The sequence below is a fragment of the Phaseolus vulgaris genome, chromosome 9, assembly GCF_051622355.1.
Source record: "Phaseolus vulgaris cultivar YP4 chromosome 9, ASM5162235v1, whole genome shotgun sequence".
NCBI lineage: Eukaryota > Viridiplantae > Streptophyta > Magnoliopsida > Fabales > Fabaceae > Phaseolus > Phaseolus vulgaris.
In genome coordinates this window covers 35,122,258-35,145,058 of record NC_143506.1, presented here as the reverse complement: position 1 = coordinate 35,145,058, position 22,801 = coordinate 35,122,258, and the positions used below count along the sequence as shown (strand labels likewise).

General features: G+C 29.7%; 2 protein-coding genes across 5 annotated transcripts; both read right to left on the bottom strand.

The window, feature by feature from the left end:
- Positions 1 to 302: 302 nt before the first annotated feature.
- LOC137820979 (Subtilase family protein) lies at positions 303 to 7,506 on the bottom strand. Its single transcript, XM_068625342.2, has 10 exons — positions 6,863 to 7,506; positions 6,230 to 6,389; positions 5,627 to 6,024; positions 4,996 to 5,091; positions 3,940 to 4,012; positions 3,304 to 3,586; positions 2,452 to 2,783; positions 1,620 to 1,890; positions 1,190 to 1,471; positions 303 to 1,031 (listed from the first exon to the last, which is right to left on the bottom strand). Exons 1-10 carry the CDS (start codon positions 7,090 to 7,092, stop codon positions 604 to 606), a joined length of 2,553 nt encoding a protein of 850 aa, XP_068481443.1. The 5' UTR covers positions 7,093 to 7,506; the 3' UTR covers positions 303 to 603.
- A 9,832-nt stretch (positions 7,507 to 17,338) lies between these two features.
- Positions 17,339 to 21,201, bottom strand: LOC137821402 (UDP-glycosyltransferase 43). Of its 4 annotated transcripts, none has more exons than XM_068625985.2 (2): positions 19,529 to 21,201; positions 17,339 to 17,768 (listed from the first exon to the last, which is right to left on the bottom strand). In XM_068625985.2, the coding sequence occupies exon 1, from the start codon at positions 20,942 to 20,944 to the stop codon at positions 19,541 to 19,543; it is 1,404 nt and encodes a 467-aa protein (XP_068482086.1). In that variant the 5' UTR covers positions 20,945 to 21,201; the 3' UTR covers positions 17,339 to 17,768; positions 19,529 to 19,540. The 4 variants fall into 4 exon arrangements, with proteins under 4 accessions (XP_068482086.1, XP_068482087.1, XP_068482085.1 ...); XM_068625986.2 differs by having other exon boundaries at positions 17,339 to 17,760; XM_068625984.2 differs by having other exon boundaries at positions 17,339 to 17,743.
- Between the last annotated feature and the right edge of the window lie 1,600 nt (positions 21,202 to 22,801).

Here is a 22,801-nt window from a genome sequence, read left to right as displayed (position 1 = left end):
ACAAGTTCAATCAACACTCTCATAGTGCCAATAACATTCAAAATAGTAAAAAAATACATGAAAATATTTCAGCAAACTTTCCAACCTTTTTTCTTTGAGACAAACTTTTTAAGTGAAATTCAATTAATTTCCATCAAATATCATCATCCATTCGATGAATCACATTCTAAACTACAAGCATTTCCACCATTGATTAAGAAAGAAAAAATTCAAAACGAGGATTTGAGAAGAAATTCATCAAATATTCCTTAATAACATAAACTTGCTAGAGTAAAAGTACCACAAGAGAATGAACATGGTGGTGATGCAGAAGAATCAGGCACTGATCACATTTATCTATCTATACAAGAACCTTTAACTTCTTTACATGATAATGAATGAAAAAATAGCCAATACATCTTTGGACTCAAGAAAAGCAAAAAGAAAACAAATACTAAACAGAAACACATAAAAATCAGAATGAAGAACAAAAACTAAGATGAATCCTAGACAGTTTCAATGTTACTCTCGTATCAGACTATAATTCTGATTCAGGAATAACATCAAAAGCATCTAAAAACCACTACCTAAATTTTTCCTCAAAATGAATCAGTGAATACCCAGTTAGCTTGTAGTGGTGTTAGATGAGATTGTAACCATGATTGAAATTGGAATGTTTAGCACATGACCTTGATTCCCAAACAGCCCAATTCTCCCAAAGCTGGAAACAGAGCTGTTAACTGTTGCATTCAAGAACACAGACAATACCTGCCTCTCACCACTGCCAATGCAGAAGTGAGTTGGAGACACTTTCAATGAAACCCCATAAGGAGCAGTCCAACCAACACTGTATGATTCATTTTGAGCAGTGTTTTGAACTGTTCTCAGCACTATTCTAGATTTGTTCAGCTTTGATATAGTGATTGAGGGAAGGTTCAGATCAGGACCATAAACAGTGGAATTGTAGAGTCCACAATTTTGACCAGTGTAGTTTAGCACCACAGGAGCTGAACCATTGATACCACAGAGAAATGACATATAATCATCATAACCTACAAAGAAACATAAACATAACACTTCCACATTAAGTTTAGTTTACATAAACCAGAGAAAGTTAAAGATTAAGTACAAGTGAACAGTTGCAGTTACATTATCCACTCCACTTTCAATTATTGCACAATTTGAAACTTGAAATGCTGAAGTGACTTACTGGAATCAAAAATCAAACCCGGATTCAGTGCTCCACTTGCATTCACAAAACCACTTCCCATGTCAAAAGGAGTTGCCGGAGACTCGTTTAGTTCAGGAGAGGCATACGATCGCTGAGCCATTATTGGCCCACCACTCTTGTCATACAGAGAAGCTGTAGTGGAAAGTGCAGATCCAATTGCTGCAGGACTAAAATTTGGGAACTTTTGCCTAATTAGTGCAGCAAGACCTGCAACATGAGGAGCGGCCATGCTTGTGCCAGACATCAATGCAAAATTCTCACCTGTTGGCAGTGCAGAAATGAGAATTGCATTTTGACATTATGAACATGAATTGAAAACAAAAACATATCAGATTATTCCTTAAAAAGATGTTGTGTGACATATGAAAAGAGCTCCTTAAACTAGTGTAAACTTGTATCCATTACAAACCTAGGAATTCAACGGAATCGGTGCCAACAGAACTCCAAGCAGCCCATATAAAACTTCCAGGAGCTAACAAGTTGGGTTTCAAAATGTCTGCTTGGTGAGGAAGACCGTCTTCTGGATCTGGTCCTCTGGCAGAGTAATACATAACCTTGGGGGCAACACTGCCATAGTTTGCTTTTAGTCCACCACATATACGGGCAATGGCCCCAAATTTCACGATTTTCTTTGAAACTGCATCTATTTCCAACGAAGAATTGTAGTATTGCATTAAAATCTGACCATGTCAAAAAACCAGGAAACTGTCAGGGAATTATTCCTCATGCACATACACAAGTTACCTAACACATTGGCCAAATTGATGCATTGTTTTTTACAAAGACAGCAGGATGCTTTTAAGTAAAACACTGCATCAAAATATGCCATATATTGTAAAATGCAAGCCCAAGAAAAATGGACCATACAAAATGAACATGACATCAAGGAAGTACACACACACGCTTCAAAACAGTAGTCAAATTATCCACATCAGACCCATTCAGGTCAGACATTTTAAATACTTCTCCAGCAGTATATTATAATTCTTTTACTTTTATTTAGTTAAACTTTTATGCCAATACAAATCAGAATGGCATTAGATAACTGATAGCAGTTTAGTATATAATGACTCGTGCTCACTTTTAACATTTGTTTTATGTTCACTTTATACGAATTTTTATGTCGTATTTTAGACATGTATTGTGCCAAGAACACAAGTTTAAATTCCATGTCCTTTCCCTCTGTTCCCCAGATAATCAAGTCCATATAAGACGGAGAAGGTAAATGGATAACACGGCACCTTGGAATCATTTGTGGATGCAAGTATTATGCCTGGCATTTTCATTGGTACAGGGTTAAGCTGAAAACCAATCACATAGGGATCCATATAGAAGACAACACCAGCTGCACTAAGATTTTTGGCTGTTTCTGAGGCTCGTTTGATGGTGGAGAGTCCCAGCACAAATCGAATTGAATAGCTGCACATCAAGAGGTTCCCCTTTATCAAATCCTTGTTGAACTTATTTGCATCTTGGCACTCACCAACATACATATCATCAGCAACCGTTGTGTCATTGCTCAATGCATGATGTGCATGAATCAGTTTATAAAGTTTGCTTTCATCTGTGCCAGCTGAGGAAAATAATGATAATAATAATAAATGAAAAAAAGAGGGTCATATAAATTAATCCCAGCAAAGACGACAAAGAAATAATAAACTCCTATATTAACAATTGAATAATCTAACATTCTTGAGCAGAAATCCTTGACAGCAACAAAAACTGATTGACCACAATATAATGAGTGACAACAATAGATCTTAAGATTTTTTTTCTCTTGTTTGAGGTTCATGTCTAGTGAAGTATAATAAATTAAAAGTGCAACAGTTTGAGTTAATTCAAGCATAAAAAATCCCAATAACACAGTGAATCCTAACTCCTTTGTCCAATCCAACCCTCATTAACGTTATATATTTTCCACTTAATTTTATCACTAGTGAAAAATGCACAACAGTCTCATAGAAGCTCTTCACTGCCTGGATAACCCAAGGAGGAAATCCAATCATCAGAGTACGTAATATTACCCCCTGTGGCTAGTTAGTCTACAATAACTTTTTATATCATTAACCAGGAATAGAGAAACAGAAACTTACGTGCAAGACCAACTCCAGGTATGGTCACATTATTTCCAAGAAATATGGAGTTGCTATAAACTCGGTCATGAGAGGCAGCACCAACAGTAAAGATCCATGGACTGAAGGAGAACATACTTGTTGGTGATGGTCCAGTATTTCCTGCTGCTTGCACAACAAAAATACCGGCTTTCACAGCCGACAGCAGAGCCATGTCTATTGGATTGAAGAAAGTTGCCACACCAGGAGGACGTCTATTAGGAGTAATTGACAAGCTTATTATGTCAACCCCATCCTGAGCTGCCTGCAACATCATACTATTAATCTTACAAGAAAAGCAAATTGAAAGGAATTTTAGATAAATAGATTGTAAAGGCAACAAGTGTGTAAATGACAGGGATCCTAAGAGCTTAATAAAAATCCTAAAACAGTGTGAAAGAGTGCTCTTCACCACTATTGAGGTAGGGGCCAAATGGAATACAATGCTAAAAACAAGCCCTTGAAAAATGGATAACAGTTATATACTTTATTAGGGAATTGTAGTATTTTATACAAACATCTAGGGGGAATCAAAGACAGAGAAGGGAAAAAAATTAACCTGCTCAAATAATTATTTGCACAACAATGTATGACTTGTCTGAAAAATTAAAAATGTACCTGGTCAATAGCTGCAACAACATCTGCAGCAAATCCTCCAAAGCTCTTGTATAATGCCTTGTAAACAGCAATGCTGTAAAAGATTGAAACGCGACACAAGCATAAATTGTCTTTTTAAAGAAAAGGAAACTAATTAAGGTAGAATGAAATAACTAAATAGATAAAAACAAAGCTAACCAGACATAATTTCTATAGTTTTTTATAAACTTTCAAAGATAACCTATTTAAAAAGGCCTAGCTGTTTGTTGTTGTCAGAAAACAAAGTTATAAATGATAGAGATATTAATATAAAATCATTCATGTCTTTATTGTATTTAAGCTTTTGGAATGGTTGTTTCTGACAATGTGGTAAATCCCTTTTGCCCCCACTCTTTTAATAAAAAGTTTGATTTCAGTACAAGATATGGGACCTACGGAAGATTCACAATTCAACCCCGAAGAGCTCAAGTAAGGGGCACACTAAAAATGTAGTATAAAATAATTCTAGTCACTTTTGCTGGAAATATGGCCCTTATAAGATTTGGCAATCCTTCTTTCTTCAACTAACTTTGTGGTTGAGCTAGGTCCAATGGATTACTCGATGGGATTTTTCTATACTTTCAAAATTGGTCAGTAGCAATTTCAGAAAAATTGTATGAGAACTAATTCTAGATTTCACTCTATTATCCCCTTTCAAGTTTTAACAGTTTTGGACTGTAAGGATATACAAACCAAGTCAATAGGAAAAAAGCTTTTTTCTAATAGAAAAAAATAGTAAAACATCTGTGGGACAACACTAACGAACTACTAACATAACCAGTTAAGCACTATAGCGCGAAAAATAATATGCACAATTTCATACTTTTGCAAGATCTGTCCCTTAATCATGACACTCCAGAAGCATGTAATTTACATATCACTAAGGTTGGTTTAAAGAAACAAAACACGAAATGAAGCAGAATAATGCACAAGTCGTAGCATCATGCATGTCGATAGATCCAACATATTTCTACTCGGGTAAAGATAATGATACACAAATAAAATAAAATAACTAAGAAATGGTTCCAGATTATTTACTGTGAACGAGGAGCCATCCCACTAGCATTTCCAAAGTGATGTCCAGCAACAATCACTGGAATCCCATGGTTTCCTGCTGCAACAGCAGCTGTATGCCTGTGTATTTTAGTTACATCAGAATGGGCATTTAGTTAAAAGAGAAGTAAAGATAACTAATTACGTTGTGATTAAAAGCAATTTTGGGGACAATCCAATATGAAAACATAAGTTCAGTTTCAAGTCATATTTTAAAAATCATTTAGGGCTATAACAATTCCAATTTCCAGAACAAGCTCAACACTCCAAGGAACAGGAGAAAACACATTACTGTTAAGGTTCTGATGGATAGATATAAGCTGTGATGTGACATAATTCATCAATGTTGAAAGAAAGAGAAAACGTGAAAACCAAAATTAAGGTACAGTAAAAAAATTGATTGATAACATGTGGTAAGGGTAGACCAGTAGTTGTAGACAAAGGCTGACAGCTTAGAGTTTGTCATTGTGGACTGGCCATGGTAAAGCAGATGCCAACAAACAAGCCATATATCCCAATTATGTATCCAATTAGCGGTTGGATGAAATCAAGAGTATGGACCATGTAAGATACTACAACCAAACATAACACTCATAGAGAAAAGCCAAGAACTCACGTGCCATGGCCATCACCATCAAAAGGAGAAGCATAGTCCTGAGTTGAATTAAATATTCCTCTGGTTATGGCAGAAGCAGCAAAGTGACGGGCCCCAACAAGCTTCCTATTGCATGAACCAGAAGGAAAGTCGCGAGTAACCTCACAGATGCCAGAAAAATGAGCAGGAACAGGATATAGATGATTAGATTTACTATCACCAAAACTTGGATGTGTTGGATCTATGCCAGTGTCAACAAACCCAATAACAACTCCTTCTCCAGCAGTTTCAAACCCACCATCTTGAAACCATGCTCCCTGTGGCAGACCCAAAAACTGTGGCGTATGTGTAGTCGCAGTCCTCACAGAAAAATCCAAAACCACATTGGACACTTCACTGCTCCTTGCTAGTTTCCCTGCCTTCATGATTCAGTAATTATCAATCAACAGCTCAGAATGTGTTCACTTGCAGTAAATTAATGAGGAATAGTTGTAACTTTTAAACATGGAGGAGCACCGACACATGAAGCCAAATCATCAATAGAAAGAAACAACACATAAATGTATCTGGTCATATTTTTCTTAGCTAAGAGCATGATCACGATGAAGAAAACAAATATCATACCTGTTTCTGGGTAACCAGCACAGCGAATCCATTTATCAGGTAATGGTAGCTATAGAGCTTCAGATATTTCTCTCCGTTTAACACTTTCTTCAACAGAGAATCATGAACTCGGGAAACGTAAGAGCCATATCTCTTATCCGTCTTAGTAGCATTGTCATACCTTCAAAACAAAAGGATAATAAAATGAACAGGACCACATCTGTCAAATTAACCCACCACATTTCATAAACAATCTCAAAACTCTCTAAATTGGAAGAAAAGGAAAAGAAAGGATGAAACACGGCACTGAGAATTGAGAACATCATTGACAAATATAATGCATGTTTCAAACAAACAACCGATCATCTCTAAATGATAAGCAATCATTTATCTAAATACTTTTCATCTTACTCAAAACACAGCTTCCACAAGAAGCCTTAATGATTTGAGACCAAATAAAAATAAAGGAAAAGTTAAAAAAAAAAACATCTGACTTCAAAAGAATCCAGCACAATAGAACACCATCCAACACTTCACAAAAAAGAAATAAGCAATTCCTTTCCATAAAACAACAAAGAAAAGCAAGAGACCCATCAGCACCCTCAACCCCACAGAAAACCTTCAAACCAAGCTTGTGTTAGTGTGAGGGGATACCTTCTTGGTTTGTTAAATTGAGTTCTCCCAGGAGCAGGAGCAGCATCTTTGAAGCCATTAACCTCTCTTCTCAACTCACCATAGTAATGAGAAACAGGAGCATGTCTCAGGGTAACAACATACACAGCAGCGGTGTCATCATCATCTGAATCACCTTGACACAAACAAGGTAAAAACACCCCCAGGAGAAACACCACCACCATCAAATGTGCCACATAAATGTTCCCCATAAGGATTTCTAGGGAAACAAAAACACAAAAGCTGAAGACCCAGTTGGATCCAAAACCACCCCAGCAAGAATGAACAGCAACAATTCCTCAACAACCCACTTGCTCCATTCTCAAGCTCAAGACTTTCCCTTTGGTGTTTTCAGTTCAGTAAAGAAAATGAGACACCCCAAGTGAGAGACAGTGATAAAGCAAGGACCTTTTGGGTTAGTGAAGAACCCTTTGGTGAGTGAGAGAGTGTTTCAGTATTAATAGCTGGAGTAAGAGAATCAGCAAGCAAAAGCCTTCTTCTTGGGGTGTGTGAATTTGAACGTTTTGTTTATTTCAAAGAAGAAAAAAGTAGAAATAAAAAAAGTATGTTGTGTGAGAATAGAATGAGAAAATGAACGTTTTATTTGGTTTTATTCGGCTTTGGACATTTCCGTTCAGGTCGTTGGCTGTCAATATGTGTGAACATTGGAGTTTTCATGTGACTTCTGTAATGACAACAACATTGTACTTTTCTTCTTCTTCTTTTCTTTTCTTTATTTTATTTTATCTTATTTTTCCTCCTTCTAAATATTTCATTTTTAGTATCTATTATCATTTATGAAATTTATTGTTTACATTTACTTTTTCACCTTGTATTATCAATTTTATAATTTTTTTGCAAATTTTATACATTTCTAAGGTTGTAATGATATATCACAAAGAAATAAAGAAAAAAAAAATCAAAATGGTTGCTAATTTAGTGTTAATTTTTTTCTAATATTTTTCTATGTTCAAATAAAAAATTAAATTTTTTTAAGATAAAATACATGAAAAAAGAAGTTAATCATAAAAATTACAATAGAATGATAAGATTTGTAATTATTAATTAAGCTTATAAAAAATTATAGAGAGAGAATAAGTAAATTCAATAATAATTTAATGTATTAATTTAATCATGCAAAATTAATATCATTTATATTTCCCATGATGAGGGTATATAAAATAAATAATCCTATACAGATTAAAAACTCTTATTTTTTATTTTTTTGCAAGTACCTGGTACTCTTGTACTTTCTAGCTTTATACATAAAGTCTTACTTTTTCTTTTATTTTACAAAGGGAGGTGGAATTAATTTTGAAAATATTTATCAAATTTTGCTTGTGAAAAAAAAAAACTATTTCACAAATAGTTATGAACAGTAGCACAAGAGCTACACTGAACTCCAAGTTTACCATAAAAAGATAAACTCCAAACAAAATTATCAATAGCATGAATAGTTGAATATTTATCTTCTTTAAGATTGTGTGCACTATATAGAATGTTATTAACATTTTATTCTTGATTATGTGTAAAAAATAATTTTTTGAAAAATAAAACTATTTTATTACATCTTCATAATGTCTAGCTATCAATCTAAAGATATTTTAAAAATCAATTAGTAGGAGTTTTTTTCCATAAATGCTTTTTTGAAATTATAAATGAAATAAAAGTCTAACATTTATTGTAATGTACTCACAAAAATGTTCTAATGCAATTGATTTAATTAACTTGGCTTCTATATTTAGGATCATTAAATAATATGCCAAGTTAATTATTGTCTCTTGACAAATTTTTCCTTTTTTTAGAAAAAAAAAAACATTTTAGTCCGTGCCAATTAACAAAGTTAAAGTTTTGAAGCTAAGAGTATTTTTTATCTTAAATGTTTGAGGTGAAAAGTATTTATTATACTATTAAATGTGTATATTATTTTGTGGGAAAAAAGTGTGTGCATACCTTAACTGTAAATAAACCCACACAGTAGTATTTTAATATTTGTTTTTTAAATTTAAAAGCATTTAAATAAAATGGTGATACATTTTTTATATGAGAAAAGAAAATACATAAAAGTCACCTAGTAAATTGAACACTCATATTATTAACTTTTAAGGTGAGAGAGTAATTAGGGAAGAAGATAATCATTACATTCATGACAATCTAATAAATTACTATTTTAATTATATTTATTTTATTTTTCAATTTAAAATATTATTATAAATAGGTTTTCAAATAAGTCTAATTTAATTTATCCAATAGATGAACAATACCAATTGGAATGAGTTGGATTACCTGTTTTATCAATCTTAAATACATAATAATAAAATATTTTTATTAAAAAATATATTTTTTTTTAGTTTCCTCTCCTAAAATGTTTTGAATTCAAATTTCTTAGTTTGTGATTCAACATGCAATGCAAATGCATTCCACTAAATAAGTTAAGTTGGCGTGTGATGTGATGGGAGGAGCCAAAAGTTTCAATAGAGAATTAAATTGTGAACATAAAAACGTGATCATAATCAATTGCTTTTTTCCTCTTAATAATTAATGCACTTCTCAATTTAATGCTTCCTAATTTGCTACCATTTTTAATAAATAATTGCTTTCAATTTCAATAGTCTTTTTACTGATAATTTTAATTTTAATATAAATTCAAAATAATTTTTAATTTATATATCTACTCATTTTGTCACACTTTTTGTGAAAGCATTCATTCTTTTATTTCTGTGTTAGTTTTAATTTTGCTTTCAATAGAGCTAATAAAAATTATAGCTTTTCTGTTCTACTAAACTTTAACCCAATTATAAATGTTAAATCTAAAATCAGCATAAAAGTATATTAATTGCAATATTTATCTGAAAAATATTTTAATAAAACAATACTTTTATATACTATATTGAAGATTCAAGTAGATTTAATGATGTTTTATTGTATAAATTTTATAGTAGATATGTTGATGAGATGTTTGTTTAGTATGTGTTATAATTTTGGTGTTTAATATGTTATAAATAAGTTATCTTTATTAGTTTTGATATAAATATTTTTCAGAAGGGTTAAGAGCTCTTCTTGAAATGTTAACTTTCTTTTAATTGATTAAAAATAGTTTTAATAAGTTCTAGAATCTGTTAGATTTTTAAACTATAACATTTTAGTAAAATAGATTTTTGTTTTATTTAAGTAATTTTAACCAATTTTCATTAAAATAATTTCACATTCTAGAAAACATTTCTTAGAGTTATTCACTAAGAAGCATTGAATTAATATAGTAGTTTGATTATTTTTACGTTGATGACTACTTACTTATTTTTTTCCAATTTTGACCTAAGAATTTTAGGTGATTTTTTTTTTATATTTCTATTATTATGTGTTGATTGTTTCTTTATTAGGGTCATTAGGATATTCTTGTGATAGAGTTTTACAAGAGTTATTGTGATAAAATTTCATAAGATATATTTTAGGATTTAAGATCTTATTGTAGGTTAATTTTCTTGTTTTTTTAAGAGTCTTGTAAAACTTGAAATTGGTGAATTGATTTAATAACATTTACACTAAGTTTAGGAGTTATTTTTTAGTTCAATTAAACTCTTCTATTAAACTTAGTCTTTAATTCTAACACATACTCCTATTTATTTAACAACTCCAATAAAAAATTCTTATAAGAGTTTTCTATCAATTTTTTTTTTTAATATAGACTCTACTGACATAAATCATTAAAATTGAATAAACTTATGTTTGTACAATCTACAATAAAACAATATTTTTATTTATTATAAATTATTGTAAAAATCTCTCATTAAATATATTCTAACATTTTTTAAACGAAATTAGTTGTAAATTGTATTATTTTAGTAGACATAAATTAATTTATTAATTTGGATTGATTCAAATAAATTAAAAATGGGTTTCGTAAGAAGATAAAAATAATGAGTGTAGAACGAGTTAGATGAACTAAACATTAAGTTTAGGCTTACCTATTAGAAATTTAACCCAATAATTAAGTTGTGTGTGTATATAAGAAAATAATGTTGTAGTTTGGAGGGTTTCTAATACATATAATAAAAAATAGGGTTTATCAATATGAAAAAAAAAACTAAAAACTATTTAGGTTTATTAATATCGAAAAAAAAAACTAAAAACTGATTTATATTATTTGAATAGTAAATCTATAATAAAAACAAATACATATATAATTTTTTTTATAGGTTTTAGCTTTATTTTGGTTCAATATTTTTTATATTCTATTATTATGATACTTTTTAAAAAATATTTTTAATTTATTTTTTTTAAATGGGTTAATGTAATTTTTTCCATCAAATTAGTAGTGATGACTATATATGATATTGGTTCTCTGTGCCATTCATAAGTAAAAAAATTAATTAATACTAACAACTTTAAAAGTAAATATTGTGTAAATTATATATTAATTATAATAAATTAACTATAATTTTACTTTGGCATATAGTTGATGTGAGATTTTAACTCTCTTTTTCTAATACATTCCCTTATGATAATCATCACAAATATCATGATTATATTTTTTTGATAGAATCTAAAATTAAAGTAACACATACATCTATGGTAGAGAATTTTTTTAAAAAATTATTATATTTTAGGTAAAATTTGAAATTTTATAATTTCAATTAATCCAATTACTCTTATCAAATTCCAATTTTTAAATTTTTTTTACCCTAATAACATATTTTATCTTAGATCATTTCAATTTTTTTATAAATAAATTATTCTCTTAAAATTACATGTTCAAATTTAATATTGAAGTAACGATAAAAATTGAGAATGGTCCTTTATAAAATCAATGATTGTGATATACGTGTGATGTTTATTTAAGGACATACACATTATTAGTGAGTTTTACAAGTTCCTAATTATTACATTATCAAAACATTGGTGTTATTGCCTCAACATTTCTTCCTTTGTATTCCCATTAAATAATTCTATCATTGACATTTATTTTGGACTATGATAACAAACACAACTATAATAACCAATTAATTCCACATTTAAATTAAACATATCATTCCAAGAAGAAAATATCAAATAGAAATTAATTTTTAGAAACCAAAATAATTAGTTGCAATATTAACTAAATTAGAGACCATTTTAGAAACTAATTTTTTTTTTTATTTCTAAATTAGTTTCTATTATTGTTAAATACTTTATAAATTTATATCTAATTAGCTACCAAAGTTTTAACTACCAATTATTTAGTTTTTAATTTAATAGGAATAGAAACTAATTTAGAAATCAAAAATTTATTTAGTCCCTGAAATGGTCTCTAATTTAGTCACTATAACAAGTAATTATTTTTTGTTTCTAAAATTGGTTTCTATTTCATGATTTTCTTGTAGTATATTAGTGTTATGAAATATATTTTTCTTATTGAATTCCTTAATTTGTTACTAGTTAATATGCTATAAAAATCACATAATGTTAAAATTTTAGAGAAATTACTGTGTTATGGTTTTGAGACATTGAACCAAATAATCATTATTAAAGTTCGAGACTAAAGTAATTTTAATAAAAAGATAGTCTAATGTAATATTAGTTAATTACAATTACATTATAGTAATGAAGGTTGTTTTGAGTTATTAAACTAAATATTCTTCTATGAAGGGTAATTTTGTTATTAAATGAAATTGAGTTTTGAAAAATATTATGAAAAAAGTGATTTTTATATTAGGACAAATTATTAAATATTCACTGCAAATTCTAGGTTTGTGTTGAAAGTGGGAAATAAATCAATGATGAAGAGGTCAATTGTATGAGAATTCAACCTAAATTATTTAGGAAATCAAATTAAATCAAATTCATTTTTGCAAAAATAAAATAAGGGTTATTGATATAGAATTTTTTATAAACATCGACTTATGATATTTTGACAACCAAACCACCACCAAAATACAACCACAACAAATATTAATATTTACAACAGAAAAAAATAAATAAAAAGAAAAAAACCTTTAATGAAAATACACGCAAAACATAAAAAGTTATAATTTTTTTCAAAATTGACAAAATTATGAATTTTTATGAATAATTAAAATATTAATATTTATTAGGTTATAGGGTGGATCACGGTTGTCAAATAAACATTAATCACAAACATCTTATGTATGCTATTAGATATTTATGGATGTTCAAATAACAACTTGATAACAGGTAGCACAATAAGTCAAACAAACATTGTTGGTATAAACTCTAATATTATGTTAGAAAGTAAGTCTAAGTCTAATCTAAATTAGATACTAATTTAAAGAATAAAAAGTTATTCATATCTAAAGTGATTTCTATTATTAATAAAAATTTATAAAATATTTTTAAATTTGTATCTAAATTCACTACGTAAGTTTTAATGACTAATATTCTATATTTTAAATTAGTTTCTAAAAGACTAATAGAGACTAATTTAGAATATAAAGTAATAAGTAGTTAAAATAGTTAGATACCAATTTAGAAATCCTTTTATAATTTTTTATTAATAATAGAAATTACTTTAGATATAATAACTTTTTTAGTTTATAAAATGATATATAATTTAATCAAATAGTAACCAATTACTTCTGTCTCTAAAATTAATTTATATTTCATATTTTTCTTGTAGTAATAAATAATTATATTTTTTTTTATTTTGTAAAATATATTACATTAGAATCACCAAATCTAAACTCTAATAAGAAATGTAATGTGAACATAAATTTGTGGTCCATGATAAACCTTATGTTATATACTTGGCTACATTAACCTTTGGAAGAAATGTAGAAAAAAAAATCTTCCCTTCTTTGTTGTTTCAACATCTATGATGAAACAAAATTAGAATATTTTTTGTCTTTAGGGATAGAAAGAAGGTGAGGTAGGAAGCTAGGGCAAAAATGGTGGTGGGTCTCTAACAAAAACAAAATCATGGAAGGTTTGGTGACTCTTCTCTTGCGGTTAGTGTTCTCCACCAACCACAACATTTCAAACATTTTATTCATTTAAAAAAAATACTTATTTATAATATTATACTTTTAATATTGTATTTTTATTTTCATTCATCTCTCAATTTTTTTTAAACTTGTTTTTTTTTATCCTCAACTTATATATATACTATCCACAATTACTCAATAATTTAGGTCATATAATACATGTTTGACACTAGTAAATGTGACTTATGAAACACCATGAATTTATACCAAACTTTAACTTTTCAACTTTCATTTTTTTTTTAAAAAATATTAGGTGCTTAAAGCAAAAATTGGTCATATATTAAAAAAGTAAAACTTATTATTTTATATTTGTTGATTTTAGTGGGTTTTTATTCATTTTATATATATTTTTTCATTGGTAACCTTCAAACTCGAAGTGTTAGAAGAATAGAATAAATCAACTTCTGAAATAATTACCCATTTTCTCAATTACTAGTTTTCGTTGAAGAATATGACTAATTCCTTTTTTTAAAAATTTAAATAAGTTGAAAGTTTATATTAAAAAATCAATAATATATAAAAAGAAAAATCCATAAATTCATTACCTTAAAATTTCGAGTTGAAATCAGTGTCTTAATTTTACAATTAATTAGAAAAAACTATTTTTCTTCTAAAACGTTTTTACTAAAAAATTTGGAAAAAAATTCACAAATTTAGTGTGTTAAATAAATTTTTAAACTAAAAATAGTATCTAATTTTTTTATATGAATTTATTTATTTTCACTATAAATTGTTAGAGAAAAAAAGGCTATATTAGTGTCTAACGACTTCTTGGTAGATCCCTTTAATTTAAGGGTGAGTGTCACTCACTTTGTTCTCTTCCCTTTTCCTTTTTTTTTTTTTTGTTGAGAGAAAAAAAAAACATTATGGGACGGTGGCACGTGATTGGTGGTGACTTTGCGCACATGTGAAAGTGAGTTAGCACTCAACAAAATAAAGTGTTCTATTATGATGCCATTGTTAAATAGCATCTTCTTCCGAATCTTTTTCTTTCTAGATTACTCATAATTCTCTCTTTCTTTTACTATGCTAAATCACTTTCTTCTAATTACACTATTATTATATGCAATTTTCTCAATTCAAAACTTACCAAATGATTCATAAATTTTGTAGTTATTTTAATATTGATCACAAATAGATCAATCGGAAATTATTTTAAAAAATGTTTTAAAAGTAATGTAATTATTTTTTATATTATTCAATAAATATTTGAGTAGGTAGAAATCAGTGTCATATCATATTGTCGTTCTTGTTGAACAGTGTAATAACGTAATTTAGTTTAGTTAAAATGTAATTTTAGGTAATTTTGATTTTTTTTTCTTTTGCAATTTTAGTTTTCTACTTTTACAAATTTCATATTTCTATCTGTTTTTTTTTTTTTACATATTTTTATTTAATTAAACCTTACATCTATAATATTCATTTAAGATAGGTAGAAAAATAGTTAATTAAAAAAAAGTTAACAATTAATTTATTTTCTCCGATCGTATTCTCCGTCTTTTCTCTTTCTCTTCTAGTGTTTGAGTTTCGACTTTCGATCGAGAGTGTATTTGCTATAGTTCGTATTGTCTAATTTTTTACAATTCAATTAATGTTAATATGAACTTTAATTAACATGTTCACTTCTATGTCATTTTGTTGGTATTTAGTACATCCTCGAATCATTCGGTCATAAACTACAAATAGAAATAAATGTATGGAAAATTAAATATTACAGGAGAGTTGTAGATTTTCTAAGACTAAAATCTAAAGGAAGAAAGAGTTATGATGTTAAAAGAAACCAAAATTGCCTTTTATTCATCTATTTTTTTTATGAGATACACTTGGTTGGTTGTTAATTGATAGATGAATTTTTATTATAATTATCTAAGAAAAATGGTTAGTTATATAATTGGAATGAGATGAAAAAGTGAAGATAGTAAATTGTGTAAGACTTTGTGAAAGTTGTAGGACATGGTGTAGTGGTAGCATGATGTTAGGGGACAAATCATAGGACATAGTCGTTAAAGGGTTTCTTGGTGTCCTAAAAGAACCCAATTCCACAATCATTTGCATCACTTTTCTCTTTCCTATTAGCTCATCATCATTTTCAGCATGTCCTATTCAAAACTACAAAAGTCAATCACCATGATCAAGTTTGAGCACCACACAATAGAAAATAAGTATATTGCAAACAATTTTTATGTCTGTTAATATCAAAATTGTTAGGTAGAAATCATGTTTATTAAGACTTGGATAACTTTTATAGTTTTTTTATTAAGATTAAAAGATAAACAATTTATAAATATTCAAAAATAATAATATTTGACAAATATTATATGTTAATTTATTAAAATTAGCATGCTTTTAGTTAATGTTTATTTGAAAGAAATAAAAGAAATAATTGTTAAAATATAATTAAATAACAACTAAATTTAGAGATAAAAATAATTAGTTATTATATTAGTTAAATTAAATATTATTTTTTAGACTAAAAGATTATTGATATATAGTAATTTTTATTATTAATAAAAAATTATAAAATAATTTATAAATTAATATTTAAATTAGCTATCAAGTTTTAACTATTAATATTTTAAATTTTAAATTAATCTTTAAAATTGATAGAAACTAATTTAGAGTATAAAGTAGCTAATAATCAGATATAATTTTAAAAATTACTTTATAATTTTTTATTAATATAAAAACTACTTTAAATATCAATAATTTTTTAAATTTATAAAATATCATTAATTTAGTTAATATAATAAATAATTTAGTTAATATAGTAAATAATTATTTTGGTTTTCATCTAATTTTCTTATAGTAAAAAAATAAAAGATTTAGATTTTTAAATTGACTAGACAATAAATAAAGATTTAAATATGTATTAAGTTCCTAACTAAGTTTTTTTTATTATAATTCGTATATATTTTTTAGTTTTTAGAACTAAAATTCATTTAAAGTTAGGTAAAAAAACATTTGTTTCATAAATCTTACTTTTTAAAAAAGTATTAAATGTCAACATTATATTACAAACACCAGTGTGCCTTGTTAATTTATCTTTCAACACATGAACAATTAACAACAACCATTTAATACTAAGAATAAAATTAATGATTTTCAATTTTTAGACAAAAAATATTTTTTTTACAAACACTAAGCATATTTAAGTCTAAAAGTGAAAAATAATATAAGAAAAAAGAAAAATTTAATAAAATTTAAATAAAAACAAATTTAAGAATGTTTTTTCGAAAGCAAAGTATGTCCTGTTTGTAGTGATCTTTCTCACGGGTTGTTTAAGACATGACAAATTTGATTTTTCAAAAATATAATTCGGAGAACATTTGTTTTCTTGTTTACTTTGTTAGTTAAAAAGAATAACAATTTTAGGATTTTTTTTGTGGGGAATTTTTTCAGGCGCATTTTCACAAATTTGCTTGTACATTAATTATGTTAAATAATTAAATTATATATTTTTTACTAAACACAAATGACAAATCTTTAAATAAAAAATGACTATATTGAATGTGCAAACAAATTATGATTCCACTATAATTCTATGGTTTCTTTTTCCTTTTTCACTTCTGACTTTCCATTTGCACAATCCAAGTGTTAAAGTATTGATATGCACTGAACGAGAAATGCATGGTACATTTCTTATCTCATATACCACAAAAGTTGTTTGGATATGATCTGGATACTGACCCATGACAAACCCATTGAAGAGAAGAGAAAATAAAGATGAATTTTGTGATGATTCTGCAAACATGACAGTGTGATTAAAAAGTATCATGGACCACACTGGTTACTGACAACTTGATCTACACAAATTCAGTTCATTCGTAGCCTCAGAAAATTATTCAATATTATTTAGCTTCATTTATCTCTTTTCACTTCTGTGTCCCTGAAGAAAAATGTTATCTAAACCACTTTAAAAATAAATAAAAATATCAGTATTATCAGCAAACTGAGAAGAAACATGGAAGAATTATGCAGAAAAAGAGTATCAGTATTTTACGAGCAATGGAAAGTTCAGAACAGTGTTATCAGGAATAACCAAAAGCACTAAAGCATTGACAGATGACAGCAATTCCAGTAGGTGACAGTGTAAGAACAACATCAATGAAATGTGCATTTCTAATACCATAATGTTTTTGAGGATGTGAATGTGATTATGGTGATGACCCTGATCAACAACTTGAATTAAGACTATACCATTAATAAAGTTACCATAACACTTCAGAGCATGGCAAGATTGTAACAGTAACTCTGCATAAAGTTTTCTCAAACACAAAACAACTTAAAAGAATTACTTTCCATCGCTAATCATTGGATGCTTTTCAGAATTTTTTCTCTTTTTCTAAAAAATATCTTTAATTAATTGACCTGCTTTTATAAGTCTTTACATATATTAAAGTCTGACTCAACTACTTTACTTTTAAATATAATAAAATAATTTTAGAACAATAAAATAATTTGCTCATTAAATTGGCAACTTCTTTCTTTACCTCCATATTTTCCTCATCCACCTTGGTACTTTATTTTTTTAATTTCAATAATAGATTTATAAGTACGAGAGTATCATGTTTTCTTTTCTATTTTAAAAAATGATGGCTATTTTCAAATGATGGTTGTGGTGGTTGATATAAGTTTTGTAATGTTATTATTAGTGGTGGTTGTATTTTTGACTTATTTTTCTATTTTCTTGAAAACCACAAAATTCAGTAAAAAAAATGAGGTGTAAAAATGAAATACAAAACTAAAAAAGAAATTATCTTCACGTTTGAAAACATTTCTCGTCAACCCTCACACACGCTCGAATGATGAAACTACTATCTCAAACACAATGACGGGAGAAGAATAGAAATGTTACACTTGGAATGGAGGTATAGGGGTGCAATACAATTGAGATTATTAAAAAATTGTGAGATTATGTTGTATTTGAATTGAAGGTAAGGCAGAAAGTATGAATGTGGTGGGAGAATTTGACATTAAGTTTAACTAATTTCCTTAAAAAAAGCTGAATTAGTTAAAAAGTCTTATACATTTTTTTTGAAAGGTCAATATTGGACTGTGAATTTTATGCATTACCCAAATTTTGAAAAAGACTATTTTATTCTTTTGTTTTCTCTCTCTTATATACTTGTAAGAGAGTTCCATACGGTGGCTCATGTGGATGAAAATAATATACTAGTTATAGAAGAGGAAATAATTTAATAAAGGTTTAAATTATTTTGGATTTTTTCAAGAAATTTGTAGATCCCTATAAATAAAAAGATTATCATGCAGAATGTACACAATCTGTTGTAGAAAATTAGAGTACTTTGCATGCTTTACTCACTTAAGTTAGGAAGTGTTAAGATTATATACCTAAAAAGAGTGCAACATACTTTGTGAAGATATTTTTAAGCAAAAAAAAAATTGTTTGTACATTCTTTGATTTGCGAGTAATTGAAGACTTATGTTTTTCTTTTTACCTCAAATGTAAATAGATCATACTAGAATCATTATTTAATTAGTGTAATCATTTACAATTTTGTAATAGATAATTCTATATAATTTAGTGTTAGAGTGAACCAAAGTAAAACTGAAGTGTCTCATAATAATAATAATAATAATAATAAAATATGCAGGGATTATATATTATTTAATTAAAATTGTAATATGATATAAAACAGAAATTGATTACCTTGCATATTGATCAACTTGTCAACTCCTGAACCAGGGACACAAGGTTCTTGTAAGATGACCCGTCTTCTATAAGCGCGCTTTTACACTTCTCACTCATCTCTTTCACCTTTCTTCTAATCTCATCACTACCCTCCATCAGAGACCTTACACCTTTCTCCACTGCTTCCGCCCGCACAAGATCCCCACCCACCCTACAATCCGTGCTAATCTCCACCGCTAATCCCAGCTCCTTAATCATCTGAAACGCGTTCAGATGCTGCTCCGCGTACACCGGCCACGTGGCAATCACCACGCCATGCCACAAACTCTCCAGTATGGAGTTCCAACCACAGTGCGACACGAATCCCCCAATAGCCTCATGACTTAGCACCTTCGCTTGCGGGACCCACCCACACACCAAACCCATCCCAGCCGTTCGTTTCAAAAATCCATCTGGTAGAACATCCACCTCGTTTAAGTAATCAGTCGGGTCTTCTAATTGGGCCTTCGGAGGCTCCCGCAGGACCCACAGGAATCTAAACCCGGCCCGTTCAAGCCCAATCGCTATCTCCTCGACCTGGTTTGCCCTCATGCTTCCCATGCTGCCAAAGCAGAGTAAAACCACAGAACCCGCAGGCTGGCGGTCGAGCCACTCCATGATTCGCTTATACTGGACCGGGTTCGGATCCCATTGGGCCGATCCAGCAAGGTCAAGAACAGGCCCAATCGGGTAAACGCGTGGCAAAAGCGAATCGTCGTGGAGAGATTGAAGCGCGTGGGGTTCAAGCTCTCCAAGCGTGTTCACCACGATACCTTTCGTCTCCCTGTATCTTCGCGCGTGGTAAGAGAACCAGGAGGAGGCGTCGTTCGCATCCAGCACGAGGTTGGGCAAAGCAGATCGCGGCAAGGGGTTTTCGAAACACGGAATGGAGAACTCCTCCGAGTCGAGCGAGTCGGCTCGGGGGAGGTGGAGAGTCAAGCCGAGGAAGCTCGCGGGCGACGCGAAGTAGAGGTAGCACGGGACGGCGAGCTCGGCGGCGACGTCGATGAGAGTGGTGCAGAACATGTCGACGAAGACGGCGGCGAGTCGAACCGAGTCGGTGGAGTTGGAGTCGGAGGGAAGAAGGCTAAGGATTGCATTCTTGACGTGGTGTTTGTGGTTTTGTATGTGGAGGGAGAGGAAGGCGATGGAGGATTGGTACTGATCGGGTGGGGGCGGGTCGACGGTAGGGAGGTGGAGGATTCGGAGATTGGAGGGTGAGGAGGCGCGTGCTTGGACGTAGGCGTTGATGCGGGGTCGTTGTGGCATGAAAATGGTGAGAACGGTTGCAGAGAATCGAGGATCGTGTTTGGTTAGAAGGTTAGCGAATTGGACGAGTGGAACGAGATTACCTAGGGCTGGGGTAGCGATGAAAACGACTTCGTATCTGGTCATGTTTAGAAGATGAAGAAGCTCTGAATCTGGTTCACGTTGGCGCACACTACTAGTAAACGAAGGTCAAATATGGATAACTATTATTTAATATTAATTATGCCCCCACGTAACAATGCATTTCTATTATATTAATATAATATTTTGAATGTCTTGTAATGGGTGGGTATGTACCACTAATATCATGGGCTAACCCATATCATATATCCAATTACATTTAAATTGATTTAGTGAACTTAATTTATAATTAAGAGTTAAGGAATGTATACATGATTCAACTTCTCTAATTTGTTCTAGTAGAAAGATTTATCATAATAATATAAATAACACAATTTTAAAAATCAAGTACGTTATTATACTGTATTTAGAATATCGAGTATTGAATACTTAATAAATCTGACATGAGCGTCAGAGTGCATTTTGCCGGTATCACCGAGTTTGAGCTATGTGAAAATCGAGGAGTGAGACGAGTGGAGGAAAGAAAGGAGCTTGTAGGAAAAGGAACTGAAGTGCAATCCAACCGACCGAGGAAGAAGAGGAATAACTCCAAAACTCACTAGAAGGATGGAGAACTTAGAAAAATCCCACAAAACTCTGAAGGCTTACATAAACTCTTCTAAAAGAACAAAGATGGGTATGATCATGTAAGATTTGAATTTGATAAAGAATAACATGGAAAACTTTGTTGTAATGAATGAAGAGAGACTAATGAGAGTGCAAAATAGTAGCATTCAAGGGAATATGGTAGTTGCTACTACATTCCCACCTCATGTTTTATAAAGTCAAGGAACCCAAGAAAGCTAGACATATATTTTCCTCCAATATGGTTTCCTCTTGATCGCACCTTCCAAAAGAAAAATTATTTTGAGGAAGGGTCAAGCTATGCTTACCATAATCCAAAAAAACATTACGATGTCTTAGATGAGCACTCATGGGCCAAATCAAATTGTAATTCATGCTCATGTGTCCAAAAACCATATGTCTTTGAACTATGTTACATGAGGAAATATGTTTGGAACGACCGCTTTCACAAAACTTCAAGTTACTATTTGGCTTAAAGTTCTATATTTAATGGTGGGAGACATTTTAGATGAAATCATTATCTAATCTACTATAAATCAAAAGATTAACAATTAAAACTATAGTCAAAATTTTATTCTTTCATATATCTGAGTCCACCTTAATGATCTTGATGAAGAGTAGAATATTTCTATTTGCTCATAAATTATTTTTGAGTAACTTTCTTCTTTTTTTTCATGTGGGTGAAAGGATGTCATAAGAGCTTGGAAAATGAAGTGCTAACAAGAGTTTGATGTGCTTGAAAAAAAAATAAGAGATATTACTCTTAAAGTGAAAGAGAACGTTGGAGGTAGTCATAGGCAATGGTTGAAAGAAAGAGTTCAAATAATTAGATTACCATTTCCAAATGACAGAATGTTGATGGAGAAGAAGTTGAACAACCTATAAGCAATAAAGAAAAAATTAGAACTAAAGGCTTTAGAGAACATGGAAGTTGAAAAAATAAAAAGCTTAAAAAAAGTAAAAAATGGTTAAAAGAAAAAATAAACAGCTATAAAGTGAGAATTTTGTTAAATAATTTTTTTTATATCTTTAATTTGTTTAACAATAAAATCTTTGGTCTTTATATCATCAGATTCATGTATTGACTTCAAAAGTATTTGTTTATCCTCAATGGTATAACTATAAAATTGATAAGTGATCTTCTTTGCACACCACACTCATCACTAATAATTGTCACACATGTTTGATTTCGTGAGTTTCTTATTTGTTGTCAAATTTCTTTTGAAAGTAAATGATCTTTCAATTTATTATATACTGACGTACATATTTATCAAGATT